The sequence below is a fragment of the Podarcis vaucheri genome (assembly GCF_965113315.1).
Source record: "Podarcis vaucheri genome assembly, chromosome: 13".
NCBI lineage: Eukaryota > Metazoa > Chordata > Lepidosauria > Squamata > Lacertidae > Podarcis > Podarcis vaucheri.
The window spans coordinates 25,354,031-25,370,397 of NC_138751.1; the positions used below are offsets into that span (position 1 = coordinate 25,354,031).

General features: G+C 38.7%; 1 protein-coding gene across 1 annotated transcript; it reads left to right on the forward strand.

Moving 5' to 3' along the window:
- Positions 1–8,687: 8,687 nt before the first annotated feature.
- LOC309516561 (olfactory receptor 14A16-like) lies at positions 8,688–15,568 on the forward strand. Its single transcript, XM_082195324.1, has 3 exons — positions 8,688–9,298; positions 14,369–14,453; positions 14,542–15,568. Exons 1-3 carry the CDS (start codon positions 8,703–8,705, stop codon positions 15,487–15,489), a joined length of 1,629 nt encoding a protein of 542 aa, XP_082051450.1. The 5' UTR covers positions 8,688–8,702; the 3' UTR covers positions 15,490–15,568.
- The last annotated feature ends 799 nt before the right edge of the window (positions 15,569–16,367 follow it).

A 16,367-nucleotide genomic window follows, 5' to 3' on the forward strand; every position in this document is an offset into this window, starting at 1 on the left:
CTGAACATTGCAAAGGTGGAATTCACCAAAGGTAGAGAAACCAAAGACATGAAATGTCTGGAATGATATATGGAGCAGGATATCTGGAACAAGGGAACAGTCGGGGGAGAAATGAGGGAAGAATAAGAATATCTGAAGCTGTTCCCATAATCATCTTAATTTCACTATTACATTTATTGCCAGGAACTGGACTGAAGAGGAATGGTGCCCTCCCCCCTTCTCCTGAACCTTCCCGAGAACAAGAGGACAGTATAGATTTAGAACAGTGGTTTGCAGAAGGGCATAGTTCAGAGGCTGCAGAGGGCAGAAGCTGGGAAATACTGGAAGAGGAACAGCAGGAAGAAGGAGAAGCACCAGGAGAGAGACAGCTGACACACTCAGTGCCCTTGGAAAGCATTCCTGACCCCACCTCTCCCAAGGCCAGATGGGCATCGAGGGTATTAGAAGAGAGAGCTAAGAGGCAGAAAGCTGAGATTAACTGATGGAGTGACATTGTATAGGGGACACGTAGGGGGGTGGAACTTTACTTGGAGCAATGTCATCATTGAATAGAGACTACATTCTTTGTCTCTCTGTGAATACTGAATAAATTATGTGGTAAGGACTTTTCGTCTTTATCTGCTTTTTTGGCTGCTGCCAGGGGAGGGATAGGATTCCCCTGAAGCCTTGACATTTATACACCACCTTTCTTTCAAGATGGCACTCTTCAATGATCACACTAAAGATTATGTGATACATAGGATTTCCATGCTGTTTTCCATCTAGGTATGAGATGGACCCAGACCTCATTATCTTCAACAATGCATTTTAATCACATTACTTCAGACCATGGTCTGGGATCTCCCCTTTTTAATATTTGAACTCATTTGAAATGCATTTCAAAGTTAAGCAGTTCAGGATAACTTTGTAGACTGATCTGCACATCTGACAGCAATATGCTGAGTCTGTCACTCATGATGGATCATTTGAAAGCTCCATCCTGAACATTCGTCTTTGTCCTCTGCAAACAGTGACATTCCATAACGTGTTTTTCTCACTTTGGCTCTCAAATCATTTAGACATAATGATCATTCTCTTGGGACTTTGGAAATAATCTGGACTGGGCTCCTGGGGGGGGGGAAATCTCTAAGTACTGTTTCAGAAGGAGCATATATAATTTTCCTTCCCCCAAAAAAACCACACTTCCACTGTAGTTTGAAATCAGAAGCAGAGACCTGGAGCACAATGTAGATGATTTCAGTATCACATTTATTTCATTATAGAAGATAAATTGGCAGATCCTTTCTCAAGTTAAATTTGTGAAAGTTACATAAATATAAAGACCTTAATAGAGAAATACTGAAAGATCACTGAAAGTATGAGAAAATTGTACAAACCTTGGAAGAAATATATACAATAAACCAGTAATTATAGTAATAATAATATCTTGTTCCTTTCTCTTGTTGGATGCATCACTGTGATAGTCTGTTTTCCTAATATATGTTGGATAATCTTCTTTCACATATGCAAGACCAGCTATACTTTCCAGATCCACAGTGCAAGCAGTTGTATAATCTGATGGGAATGAGAATGGAATGGAATATGCCAAACAAATGTGTATAAGCAGCAGATCCAAGGTAAGATGGATTTCCCTTGGATAAGGAAAGTAGTTCTTTGCATTCAGAAGATGATAATAAATTCTAAATGAGTATAATTTATTCCTTTAATTTAATCTAAACTCATTAGCTCAGAGAAAATTTATGGGAACCCTAGATAGGATCATAGATGGCCCTACAGATGTTGCTGGATTGCAACTTCCATTGTCCCTGACCATTCTGGCTGGGGCTGATTGAATGACACAGGTTACACATCCTTGATATTTGGCATGGTTAAATAGAAAATAATCTAAGAATGGATGGCTGGGGTTTGAGAAGTCCTTAGCTTGAGATTCTAATGTACTAGTTAGGTTGCTAAAATTCACCTTATACCTGTGACTGAACTAACACAGAATGTATGATGAGCTGAACTTGTCAAAAAAGAATTTCCTCTAATTATCTAGGGAACTAGCTTTACATTCCAGTTTTTACACACAGTGGAGGAAACCAAAGCTTATCCCATATGTCGCCATGAAAAATCTGAATAATTGCAATCTAGACTATTGCTGTCATTTTACTGAATGAGCACCACAAAAGATACTCTGGGAAGAAAGTCCATGGTGTGGTTTCTCTGAATTGTATGTACAGAACATGAAACACCAAGGGAGCAATTCTAAGCTCCCAGAAACAGAGACTGGGAGGTTATTGGATACTGCAGAATTTTGTCTTTGTGTTGTGAGAAGGAGGCGACTTTAAGAGGGAGAGGTCCAAGTTCATCCATGAATGGAGGAAACCTTCACCACTGTTGCCAACCCATCATTACTGTTGTGAGGCCATGATTTTTTTGTTAGGATTAAATCCTATGCAGGAAACTCTATGACACCCCACCCCTCAAAAATCAGTATTGGGACTGTTTTCTCACATCTCATTAAAACTGCAAATGTGTATACCAGAATAATATATGTGTGCATATTTTATACACCAAACCTGCACAAGTTGTGGCACTCTAAAATTAGCAGAGTCTTGTATTGTGGTTGTACTGCCAGGTGTTTCATAGCACACAGCCATTCAGTTTTTCAGTCCAGAACATGCAGTTAAAAGCAGGAGGCTTGCTTACTCTCTGGTGGGCTATAATTTATGTCTGATGGACAAACATGGGGTCCAAGTTGTACATGCCTCTTGCAGACTCAAATCATTAATTAAGAGTATCAATGAGCGTTTTTCTTCTTCACTAACTTTAGGCTGGCTACAGTTTGCCAAGAAAGAAATGAGCAACCATAGCTTTGTGAATGGGTTCCAGCTCAAAGGATTCTCTGATGTTCTTGAGCTGCACATTATATACTTTTTGGGTTTTTTCCTCATCTACTTGGCAGCTGTGATTGGAAATCTTCTCGTGATAACTGCTGTAGCCCTGAACAAACACCTGCAAACCCCAATGTACTTTTTCCTGGTTAATTTAAACATCATTGATATGGGTTTCATCTCAGTCACTGTTCCTAAAGCCATGGCTAATTCCCTGATGAACACTAAGAGAATTTCATATTATGGATGTATGGCTCAGGTCTTCTTCTTCTTTTGGGCTGGGGCATCAGAATTTGTCCTCTTGACAGTCATGGCCTATGATCGTTATGTTGCCATCTGCAATCCACTGAACTATGTGAGAGAAATGAACAGGACAGTCTGTATCAAAATGGCCACCAGCGCATGGATCTTTGGGTTTTTGGATGCAACACTGAACACTGTCTGCACATTTATCATCCCTTTCTGCTCCAATAACATCAACCAGTTCTTCTGTGAAATCCCACAGCTTCTAAAGCTTTCCTGTTCCAACTCCTCATATCTCATTGAAACCGGGGCTCTTGTTTTTACTGTTCTGATATGTATAAGTTGTTTTTGTTTCACAATCATTTCCTATGTGCACATTTTCAGAGCTGTGTTTGCCTTTCCTTCTGCAAAGGGAAGGCAAAAAGCATTTTCTACCTGCCTGCCCCATTTTGCTGTGCTCTCCTTGTTCTATTTCACTGGAATCTATGCCTGTTTGGGGTCAACATTTAGGGCCTCGTCAGGCTTGGATTTCTTGCTTGCAGTGTTATATTCAATGGTCCCTCCTTTCATGAACCCGATCATTTATAGCATGAGGAACAAAGAGATAACAGCAGCACTTCAGAGGTTTTGCCATAAGAAAAGAAATCTGCTGTTGATTTAGAAACTTGAAATGAGCTGGTATAATTCCAGTCCACTGAAGTTTTAGTTAAAAAACAAGTTGGATATCTAACAATTCACATGGATTTCAACAGAACCTAAGGTCAAAACTAGATGATCATCTAAAAAAAGAGAGAGAATTCTTTTAAAAGATAGTAGCGAACATCCAGTCTGGTTTTGAATCTTGGCATGACAGTAGAGAGATTGCAATCTTTTGTCCCTTGCTATGTTCCCAATCTAGACTATGGGGATTAAAGTTCCCATTCATATCAATGGAAGTTTTTCTTCTAATGCAAATAGATGTGGAGATCACTATGGGGAACAAATAGTTAAAGTACCTCTATTCTGCTTCGCTAGAGTCCCACTCCAGATTTGGACCCATGAGCTTGCTATTTCTTTCTTTATTTAGTCATTCTCAATTGCTAATTGAAGGCAGACATTTTATCTTGTTGGGACATCAGTCACACTAATGTTAGCTGTATGGACGATTTCCTGATCCTTCCTTTTGCAAAAATATTGTTTTGGATCCAAAGGCTGCCCTTCAAAATGAATATTTCTCCAAATAATTATCTGATAGAAGAAAGCTTTCCATCAAGGCAAAGGGTATTTCATATTTTATCCATTATGTATAAAATATTAGTATTTCATTGATTCCCTTTCCCCCACTTCCTTCCTTCCTTCCAAAATCCAACACATAGTAAATGGTCATCTTATTCCACTTCACATCACCCTAACATTTAGGTAATCTTTCTTCACTACTGTATATTGTGAATGTATATCTTATGCCAGTAAAGCTATCTTCTAATTTCTGAAAGTGTGCATATGTATTTTTAAAAGGAAAACATTTGCTCTACATTTGTATTCCTCTTTTACAGTATTTAATAATTTCAATAAAGGTGAGATGTTGCAGTTCAGATCTGTCAGGAAATTGAAAAGCCCTTCAGTTTAACCATTAACACATACACAAACCCTTTGTAGTTGCCCAGTGAAAAGGGGTGTGCATTCTCCGCTGCATGGACAAAAGTTACATGATCTTTGCATTTAACATGCAGACTTTTTTTTTTTAAAAAAAGCAAATTGCATCAGTTAGCAAGAGCTGAGAATTGAGGGGATCAGAGGGGGCAGAGAAAGAAAATTTATCCACTTCTCTGTTGTTGTTTAGTCGTTTAGTCATGTCCGACTCTTCGTGACCCCATGGACCAGAGCACGCCAGGCACTCCTGTCTTCCACTGCCTTCCACAGTTTGGTCAAACTCAGGCTGGTAGCTTCAAGAACACTGTCCAACCATCTTGCCCTATGTCATCCCCTTCTCCTTGTGCCCTCCATCTGTCCCAACATCAGGGTCTTTCCCAGGGAGTCTTCTCTTCTCATGAGGTGGCCAAAGTATTGGAGCCTCAGCTTCATGATCTGTCCTTCCAGTGAGCACTCAGGGCTGATTTCCTTAAGAATGGATAGGTTTGATCTTCTTGCAGTCCATGGGACTCTCAAGAGTCTCCTCCAGCACCATAATTCAAAAGCATAAATTCTTCGGCGATCAGCCTTCTTTATGGTCCAGCTCTCACTTCCATACATAACTACTGGGAAAACCATTGCTTTAACTATATGGACCTTGGTTGGCAAGGTGATGTCTCTGCTTTTTAAGATGCTGTCTAGGTTTGTCATTGCTTTTCTCCCAAGAAGCAGGTGTCTTTTAATTTTGTGGCTGCTGTCACCATCTGCAGTGATCATGGAGCCCAAGAAAGTAAAATCTCTCTGCCTCCATTTCTTCCCCTTCTATTTGCCAGGAGGTAATGGGACCAGTGGCCATGATCTTCTCCTTTTTTGATGTTGAGCTTCATACCATATTTTGTGTTATCCTCTTTCACCCTCATTAAAAGGTTATTTAATCCCTCCTCACTTTCTGCCATCAAGGTTGTGTCATCTGCATATCTGAGGTTGCTGATATTTCTTCCAGCAATCTTAATTCTGGCTAGGGATTCATCCAGCCCAGCCTTTCGCATGATGAATTCTGCATATAAGTTAAATAAGCAGGGAGACAATATACAGCCTTGTCGTACTCCTTATCCACTTCTGTAGAAGAAGAAGAAGAAGAGTTTGGATTTGATATCCCGCTTTATCACTACCCAAAGGAGTCTCAAAGCGGCTAACATTCTCCTTTCCCTTCCTCCCCCACAACAAACACTCTGTGAGGTGAGTGGGGCTGAGAGACTTCAGAGAAGTGTGACTAGCCCAAGGTCACCCAGCAGCTGCATGTGGAGGAGCGGAGACGTGAACCAGGTTCCCCAGATTCTGAGTCTACCGCTCTTAACCACTACACCACACTGGCTCTCTTTTTCCTGTAGCCCTAAGGAAAATCCTTATGAGGGTGGAATTTGCTTTTTGAGGAAATCGTACATTGGTGCCCTACACAGAATTAATTCTTGAAGCAGAGGTGCTCTGTCCCCATTGTTGGTTATAGAATGACAGGGGGAAAAGCAAGCCTTGACATGATTCTCAGCCAGGAATAAGAAGGACTGGGCAAATGCTGTACACTGAATAATTTTAGTATAAAAATTACAGAGATTCCAATGGCACCTTAATGACCAACTTTAATCATGTTATGTTTAAATTTAAAGTTGAAATAAAAAGGAAGTTGTAATGAGTCTTTACAACATAAAGTTCATAAAAAAACAAACAAATTGTTACACAAGTCCTGGAAGACCTGCTTTCTGCTTTGCAGATATTTTCCACCTAAGGCTGCTGAAAAGACTCTTGGGATGGGGAATTGCTCTTATTGATATTATTTTTTTGTTTATTATGATTTATGTGGAAATGCTTACATTGGTTGTATACTTTTTGATGGTTTATGAATTGTTTATGAAAACATGCAAAAAACGTGGCCAAAAAAGCTCCCCTGTTGGCTAGCAAGGTCAAACTTACACCTCATAACAGTAAGTATATTCTATTGTTGTACTGTGTATTTTGGGTCTGTGGGTCACAATAAAGCTGTGTGTGCGGTTTGCTTGTTGTTGTCATTACTAAGAAGCATCTCACTTCTGAGCTTTGTCAGTCTCCAGGGAACACATTTGTGATCCAATTTATACAACCAAATATAGTATAAGAGAAATTAACATGGCTTCTTCCAATGCAGTGCCCTTGCCCTTGTACTGGTCAGAGGTAGAGAAAGAAAGGATATCAAACCTATAGATGTACATTTCCTTCAAAAGCTGTACATTATGAATGAAGACACTGCAGAGAGAAACTAAAGATGTACTAATGGAAGAAAATCATAAAGAAAAAAGAGTAAGTTTTCTCAATTTCTCTCTCACTCTGCAATTGGACTTCTCAATTTTCTTTGCTATCTACCTCTCTAATTAATTATTATGCTATTTGTTAACCCCCCCCCATCCACTCTTTATCCCATTCTACATTATTATTTGTCCTTCAATAGCACACCATTTCAGAAATATGTCTTCATTTGCTATTCCTTTGCTATTTCAACCAAACAGCACCCTGTTTTCATATGCTGAAACAGAGGGCAACCGAAATGTTCAAGATTCAGGAACAACTAACCTTTGGGGTTTGGTTATAATTTTTGGATGGGGGGGAAAGGAGTTTCAACTTAGGAAACAAAGCTGAGTTGGGGGTACATAACAGAACTGTATCAAATTATTCATGGTGTGGAGAAAGTAAATAGGTTTCTCCATCTTTCATAATACTTGAACCTGAGGGCTATCCAGTTTTGGATTTTGGAAGATTCAGAAAAGGCAATGGAAAATACTTCTTCACATAGTACAGATGACCACCTCCTTGCATGGCTTTAAAAAGGGGAGTAGACAATTCATGGAAGATAAGACTGTCTCTGAATGTCAGTTGAAGGGGAAAGACAAGTAGGGAGAGGACTATTGCACATGTGTCCTTCTGTGAAAGAGGCACCTTATCTAAAGCAACACATTAGCTTGTGATAATTCACATAGAATTTGTAAAATGCATAATGACTTTAGGTGTAAATCAACTGAGTAGCGTTCCTTTTTTCATGGATGTAGAATTTCTCATAAATCCCTTTCATTTTACAGAAATTGCTAGCCTGACTGAGCCAGGAACCTACCAGCTCAGCTGGACATATGCTGGATCCAAACTTCATGCATCTTGGAGGAACAAGCCATAGGATTTTGCCCTTTGGAACAATACCCACTTCTTAAGACTTAAACCAGCCTATATTTTACTGAGCCAAGTTAGGAGCAAAGAATCAGCCAACTGACCTGGAGCTGTGTTGGAGCTCTTCAACATCCTAAACTACTCATCCCCGTAGATCTTGCCACAGGATTGCCCCCTAGTCTGCTAGTCTTTTTAAATTCATCACATGATTCTTTTCAGTGTTTCATTTAACATATTAACAAAAGTACCCATCTTTAATTCACATCTCTTCAAATTCCCTCACTTTCCCCATAAAAAACTGATGAATAATTGTGAGTTATTTATACTAAAAAATTAAAGACAGGAAAAATCCTTCACGGAGACCTGTCCAAATAGTCTAACACTTTCTGCATGACTTCATGGCTATCTTCCTTTCCAGAAGCAGCTGAGTTTCCTGAGGAGAAAATGTCCAACACAAGCACAGTAACATACTTTCTACTTGTGGGTTTCTCTGAGATTCAAGAACTGCCCAAACTAAACTTCATAATGTTTCTCATAATATATTTTGTTGCCTTAATGGGAAATATTCTCATAATAACCACGGTAGTTCTCAATGTCCACCTCCATACCCCAATGTATTTCTTTGTCCTAAATCTATCCATTGTTGACCTTGGATACATTTCAGCCACTATCCCCAAAGCCATGACAAATTCCTTAATGAAGACTAGAGTGATCCTATTTGCTCATTGTGTTGTCCAGTTATTTTCATTTGTTCTCTGTGGTGCATGTGAATTTTTCCTCTTGACAGTCATGGCCTATGACCGCTACGTTGCCATTTGTCATCCACTGCATTATGAAACCGTAATGAGCAGAGGCAGATGCATTCAACTGGCATGCTTTGCATGGACATTTGGCCTTCTAACAGCAACATTGCACACTGGGGCCACATTTGCAAGTCCCTTCTGCTCCATCGTCATCAACCAGTTCTTCTGTGAAATACCACAGATGCTCAGACTATCCTGCTCTGACTTGTATATTCTTGAAGTTGGAGCTATTGGTCTGACTGGCTGTTTATATTTTGGATGCTTCCTTTTCATCCTTGCATCTTATGTGCAGATATTTAAAGCAGTGATGAGAATCCCCTCTGTACAAGGAAGGCAGAAGGCCTTCTCTACCTGCCTGCCCCATATAATTGTACTATCCATGTTCTACTTCTTTGGTGTCTTTGCCTACATGCGGCCAGTCAATAGGATTCCATCGCCAATGGATCTGATTGCTGCTGTAGCCTATTGTGTTGTGCCACCATTGATGAATCCAATAATATATAGCATGCGAAACAAGGATATCAAAGGAGGACTCTGGAAACTGATTGCCTGGAAATCTCCTGGGAAGACAATTATCCAATTGTCACTGCTCACTTCAGCATTTGCTCCTTCATGAAAATTCTCAAATTGTAATTATTTGTTAATAATGTAGCTGATGGAAAATAAGTGCTGGTTAAACTTTTCCTATATTTATCTTTTTAATAAAATAAAATAAAAACCTGAAGGAGACTGAGAGAGACATCCTCACTGAAGATGGGTGCTGGGTAACATGACTTGTATTTGGGGTGCATTAATAGATAAATTTCACCCTTGTGAAGAGGTCTACAATTAACTGACTGTGGTAGCATTTGAGATTTCACAGCAGCAAGGTATTATTGTTCAGGGAACTCTGCCCAGTGTCCCCTCATTCCCCATCAGAGGTTCAAAGTATATGGAACAAAACTGTGGTGTTTTTTATTACACTCTATGAGGGTTTAACACTGGATAATAACTGGATAATAACTGTAATAAGTAAGGCACACATCTTGGATTTAAACACAAATTCTGAACATTTTAAAAATGGGTCCTCTGATGCATGTTTGGGTTAAAAGTGGGTCCTGAGTCTAAAAAGGTTTAAGACTACTTGTTCACTGGAGGGCATCATGTTGGCTACTCCTGGTTTGTATGATAATATAATATAATATAATATAATATAATATAATATAATATAATATAATATATAATAATATACAAATCAATACCAGGAGTCCAGTGTTGGAATAGACGGATGACTGGGAGCATATAACACTAGTCCTAAAGGATCTACATCGGCTCCCAGTACATTTCTGAGTACAATTCAACATGTTGGTGCTGACCTTTAAAGCCCTAAATGGCTTTGTCCCTGCATATCTGAAGGAGCATCTCCACCCCCATCGTTGAGCCCAGACACTGAGGTCCACCTTTGAGTGCCTTCTGGAGGTTCCCTCACTGTGAATAGTGAAGTTACAGGGAAACAGGCAGAGGACCTTCTCAGTAGTAGCACCTGCCCTGTGGAACGCCCTCCTGTGAGATGTCAAGGAAATGAACAAGTATCTGACTTTTAGAAGACATCTGAAGGCAGCCCTGTATAGTGAAGTTATTATGTTTGATGTCTTACTGTGTTTTAATTTGTTGGTATCCACCAAGAGTGGCTGGGGAAACTCAGTCAGATGGGTGGCATATAAATTTTATTAATAATAATAATAATTATAACATTAATAATACTGCTGTATATTAACAGTGCATACTCTGATGTAATGAAAAACCATTTCCTCCTCTACCACCCACCCACAAATAATTTAAAGTGAAGCTGTCTTTCTGGGCTGGAGGAGCATTGGACAATTTCCTGTTTGGGCTGGAGCTTTCCTCAAACAATAAGATCTTCCTGCTTCTGGAATGTTTCTGTGTTGTCCTTGCCTTTGATGCCCAGTTCTACTCTTTGTTTCTCGTTGACCTCAGCTTCCTGTGTGTGGCATAGTAACCAATCCAAAGGACTTACTTAATGATACCTGTTTTGTGGTATCTAGCCAACATTTTTTTCTCAATTTCTTATATTCCTTTATGTTTGCCATCTGTTATCCATGTCTATCCCCTCCCTTCAGGATTATATCATTCTGAAATTTCACTCGTGATACATTTAGATTTATTGCTGATGTACTCAAATATCAGTTGAAGGCAGAAGCTGGAAAAGTTTGTGAAGAGATTAATCTATGGCTGTAATTAAGAAGGGTTTGAATAAAATAATTTGGTTGGAATTGACACTTCAAATATTTCAGTAGCTGTTTGTTGTAAGCATTACATCACTTCTAAAAGAAAAGTACATTTCCCCTCATTATTTCACAGTCCATTGTGCTCAGCTAAATTAGTTCAAAGGAATAAGACTGTCCCTTGAGGAACAGTTAAGCTAAATTCTTCCATCAAGACCACAAACACCTGAAAAATTGCCTTGATAATTACACTTCATTATATTGATTGGAAAGCATTATCTCAATAATGTTCACCTATTTCCCTTCTTATTTCTCTGATTTCTCTTCAGAGAAATAAAATAAGTGTACCATTTTAAAATAGTTGCAATAGTTAATTCAGAATTTGAATCCTCAGCAGATGAGAACTTTAATAAATCATGCTCACCTAGCATTGACCCTGAAAATCTTCCAAGTCTCACATTAAATGAGTTGTATAGAATGTGTGTTGTGTGTTCTCCTTATTTCCCTCAGAGACTAATTAAAACAGTTTGTAGATGCTCATGATTCATTATTTGTGTTTCATTATTCCTGCCATCCCAGTCGGGGGGGGGGGTTGTCAAAATCTTACTGATGTGTATATTTCAGTTTTTCTGCAGAGAAAAGGAAAATAAAGCTTAGATTCAAACACTTTTTAAAAAATCCGATGTCCCATTACATAGGCCTACACTTTCAGATTGTGATTAGGTCAGCTGCAATCCTATAGTACTTACATGGAAGTAAGTCCCATAAAAATCACTGGGCTTACTTCTCAGCAGTCATGAATAAGAGTCTGCTGTAACTTCCCAAAAATATGAGAATCACCCTCACATTCTCCAAAGTAACAGAAATATGACCAATGGTGACACCAGGAAAAACAACAACAATGGGATGGGGTGGGACATAGAGTGGTGAGAAGTTGCTCCATATAGTAGATTCCTGAAAGAGAATGAATGCTATAGTACTCTATTTCACAGTCAAAATACATTTTCCCTGAAGGACACCTTATAGATTTTGATGGTAGACTTTCAAGTAAGGCTATGTAGCATTCCCTTCTTTTGAAACCTAGCTTAAGATAGTGTTTGTTGAATCACAGAATCAAAGAATTGCAGACTTGGAAGGGACCACAAAGGCCATCTAGTCCAACTTTCTGCAATGCAGGAATACAACTCATGACCCTGAGATTAAGAGTCTCAAGCTCTACCAGCTGAGCGATTCTCACTGATCTCTACTTCTCAAAAGCTTTTCTCCTTCCACAAAAGAGGATCTTGTTTCTGTCATTTGGAGGGCAGTTGGGACTTTTTTAAAGAGTTTCTCTGCAATTTCAGAGGTTGGAGGGTTGAGCTTTCCTTACTGTTGCAAGGTGGTAGAAGACGGAAGGTGTGTTATTCTAGCCATTACATTATTTGTTCTGCACTCTGCAGTCTCTCTGGTCACCCATATTCATGAACTGAAAAAGGGTTCCCCTGAGCTGTAACTGAAGCACAGGGAGCTGCCAAGGCTGGCTACCAAGTGCCTGAGAATGGTGCTCTTGATGCTTTTATTTTTTAGGAACTCCTTACTTTATGTTTCCCCCCTCATTGATTTCTCTGAGGCAGCTAATTGCATAATAGATAATATGCATGTTCATTAAATTCACATAGTTTTCTTCAGAACCTTTTGTAAAATGTCAATTTATACACATTTAAATGTTAAAATGATAAATTGAATAACTGAACACAATACTGGTATTTAATTGGTTTAATAATGATACCAATTAATATATGCAATGTGGCTCAGTTATTCAGTTTATCAATTTAATGTGTAAATGGGTCTAAACTGGCATTTTACAAAAGGTTCTGAAGAAAACAGTCATTCATAGATAGATAGATAGATAGATGATAGATAGATAGATAGATAGATAGATAGATAGATAGATAGATGGTGTATGGTAGGAATTGGGAATCTGTGGGCTTCCATATGTTGCTGGAGTCCAACTCCCATAATAGTCAGAAAGGAGAGTTCCCCAACCTTTCTGAATATGTATGTTACAGCAGCCACATCCTAGAAGATTCCTTTCCTTCTGTTAAAGATGAAGAGTGGGAATGCTTTAGTGAAGATGATGTTATCTAGTTTGAATATGGCCTTGTATAGAATGTGTGTAATTTGCCTGAACTAACTTTCTTTCTTTCTTTTTTTCTTTTTTTCTTTCTTTCTTTCTTTCTTATTCCACCTTTCCTTTCTTCCTATCCTCCTCTCTTTGTTATTGTCACAGCAGTTAGGCTGAAAGCTTGTGAGCAGCTGAAGGTCACCCAAGGTGAGCTTCATGGCTGAGTGGCGATTTGAACCCTGGTCTTCCAGATCTTAGTCCAACACTGCACTAACCACTGCACTACACCAAATTTATATACCACTTGAGTGTAAGAAAACTCTAAGCAGTTTACACAAAAATATAAAATAAATCTTTAAGGTTGTTTTCCCTATGCATATAGGTTTTGGGTTTAAATATTTAAATAAGTAAATGTGTTCCAGTTCACCCAACCTTCTGTGTCTTGCATCCTTTGTGGTCACAATAAATGAAAGATAATTTCCCAGCTGAGTTTCTTCATGCAGCGGTTGTAGTCCCCAGGTAACAAGTTTCACAAATGCTTGGACCCAAAAGAGAAAGAGTGAGAAAAACTACCAAAATAAACCTTCAAGTCACATGCACATATACACCTCTTTAGCAGCCTTAAATACCAGAATCAGTGGAAGAAAACACTTTACTCTCCATTTAGAATCTGAATGTTCTAGTGATATGCTCACAGATTAATATAGAAATGCATAACATGATGGGTGATCACCACAATAATTCAGAAGAAATAATCAGCAGCAAGGTAATAATCTACTTTCCCCCCTCACCATCTCAATAAAAAACTTCTCTGAATGACATTTTTGTTGTGAACATATTATATTTTCCCTCTTTTCCCTTTCATTTTCCTTCTCTACTCCATGAATTGACTTTTTAAGATGTACATGCAGTTTAAGTTAAAGTGTTATTTGAGAGGGAAAGTGGAGATTGTTTATCTACATGCAGGGACTAAATATATGGAGGCTAAGAAATCTTCCAGCAAAGATTGAAAAGCCATCCATTGGAGATACACTAGCTCCAAATTTCCTTCACAAAAATGATGATTGAATTAGACAATCTGTGCTTCTAATTAAGAATCTTACAAATCAGACATAAACTTAAAGCTCTTAGTTCTGTTTATATTTTATTTACATTAACTGTCTTGTATCTTTATTCTTGGGGCATGAAATCTAGCTCTTTCAGTCAAAACAGCTGATGAATTTGAAGGAGAGATGAAACTACTGAAATGTTTATGGAACAGTTCCCCTATTTCCAGTTCAGGGTTACATTCCGATATGTGCTTTAAAACATTTTTTGGTACAGTGTTACGTTCCTCTTTCATGTCTTAGGCTCAGTGATGTTCCTGAGTCATCTTGTTGGTCAGTATGGGCAACAGAGACCAGATTACGTAAGTCTTTGGTTTTATGCAGCAGATTTCTTATGTTCATGCCCTCCAAACTATATCAGTTCTTTCTCTCCTTCTTCCCATAGAGTAGATGATGTCAAATGAGACCAATTTTCTTCTTCTGGGATTCTCTGATATGCGGGAGCTGCAAATTTTACACTTTGTGATATTTCTTCTTATTTATTTGGCTACTGTCATGGGAAATCTACTCATAATCATACTCATAACCCTCAACCGTCAACTTCACACGCCAATGTACTTTTTCTTGATGAATTTATCCATCGCAGACATTGGCAACATCTCCATCAATGTCCCCAAAGCCATGAGCAACTCCCTCATGAACACCAGGTTGATTTCATATCCAGAATGTGTTTCCCAAGTCTTTTTCCTCATCTTCTTTGCAGTGACTGACCTGGTCCTCCTCACAGTCATGGCTTATGATCGATATGTCGCCATCTGCAATCCACTACGATATGAGACAGTGATGAACATGAGAGCCTGCGTCCAAATGGCAGCCAGTTCATGGATTACCGGTTTTTTCTTTGCAGCGTTAGACACTGGGGGCACATTTTCCATCACTTTCTGCTCCAACGTTCTCAACCAGTTTTTTTGTGAAATTCCACAATTGCTAAAACTCTCATGTAATGACAATTATATGGCAGAAGTTGGTGTCCTTGTATTTGTTGAATCTGTAGCTTTAGGTTGCTTTAATTTTATAATTTACTCATATGTACAGATCTTCACCAACGTACTAAAAATCCCTTTTGTGCAGGGAAGAAAGAAAGCATTGTCTACCTGCTTGCCACACCTCATTGTTGTCTCCTTATTTATCTGCACTGGCACCTTTGCCTATATGTGTCCAACTCAAAAAGCCCCAAAACATCTGGTCATGATGATTTCTGTGTTATATTCTATGTTGCCACCCATGATGAATCCAGTGATTTATAGCATGAGAAATCAAGAGATCAGATCCGCACTGTCAAAACTTTTTGGATGGAAACTATGTTCCAAGCATCAGATGACAACCATCCTTTTATGATCCTGTGCTAGTGTGTTTCACAACTTAAGTTCCTAAGAGAAATATACCCATATCTATATAACCTATACCTAGAGTTGCCTTAAACAGGGACAGACTACTTGTCTATCTAGCCTCATGAAATCATATATTATTTCTGCTTCTTTGCTCATCATTGTTGTGTGTGTGTGGTGAGTCAGATAACATTAGGCAGTGTGACAGAAGCAGCCCAGGGAGCAAAGATCGGCACTTCTGAAGAACTATAGAAAAAAGCATGTTTATTTCACACTATGCATACCAAACCAAATTATTTGTGTATTGTCAGGAAATGCACAGCATTCAGCTGTGCTATGCACATTCCCAAAGGCATGCTGTGGATTCACTGCACTCAATTTGGCACCTGCTGCAAACATTTTTGTTTAGGCAAACCTTCCCAGAGATCTAAAAGGTTAATGTTTATTTCAATCTGTTTTTAGTTTATTGCTGATTCTATTTTTTTTTTTTGGAATGTTTAAATAGTTGTTTTTAACTGCTTTTGCCAATATTTTTTTTTATTCTTTTGTAAACTGATTTGATTTTTAAAAAACAAACGAATAGTGTATATTTTTTTCTAAATAAAATTATCATTCTAAATAAAATATATCATTTGCCCTACAGAATCATGCACATGAGCAGGGTTGCCATCTCATCCTCCCTCCCCTGCCCTATACCCAATTGCAAAAAAAGGAGCAAATGTAGCTTTTGTGGCCCTGGAATATATAGACCTTTTTTAAAAAAAGATGCTCTACCCTTTCCCACTGCACGCTCTCATATACAGGCAGGGGGGGTAACTGCTACAAGTCTAGGCTGTGGTGGAAGCTTTTTGCATGCCTGGAAGTGGGCTTGCCCCAAAATGGGAGGAG

What these genes read in the sequence shown, in the direction of transcription:
- LOC309516561 (XM_082195324.1), top strand. Translation starts at nt 8,703, where the DNA reads ATGGCCTATGACCGCTACGTTGCCATTTGTCATCCACTGCATTATGAA. An exon ending in GGGAAGACAATTATCCAATT is followed by an intron (nt 9,299 to 14,368) that starts GTCACTGCTCAC and finishes TTTTTGGTACAG; the next exon opens with TGTTACGTTCCTCTTTCATG. An exon ending in GGCAACAGAGACCAGATTAC is followed by an intron (nt 14,454 to 14,541) that starts GTAAGTCTTTGG and finishes CCCATAGAGTAG; the next exon opens with ATGATGTCAAATGAGACCAA.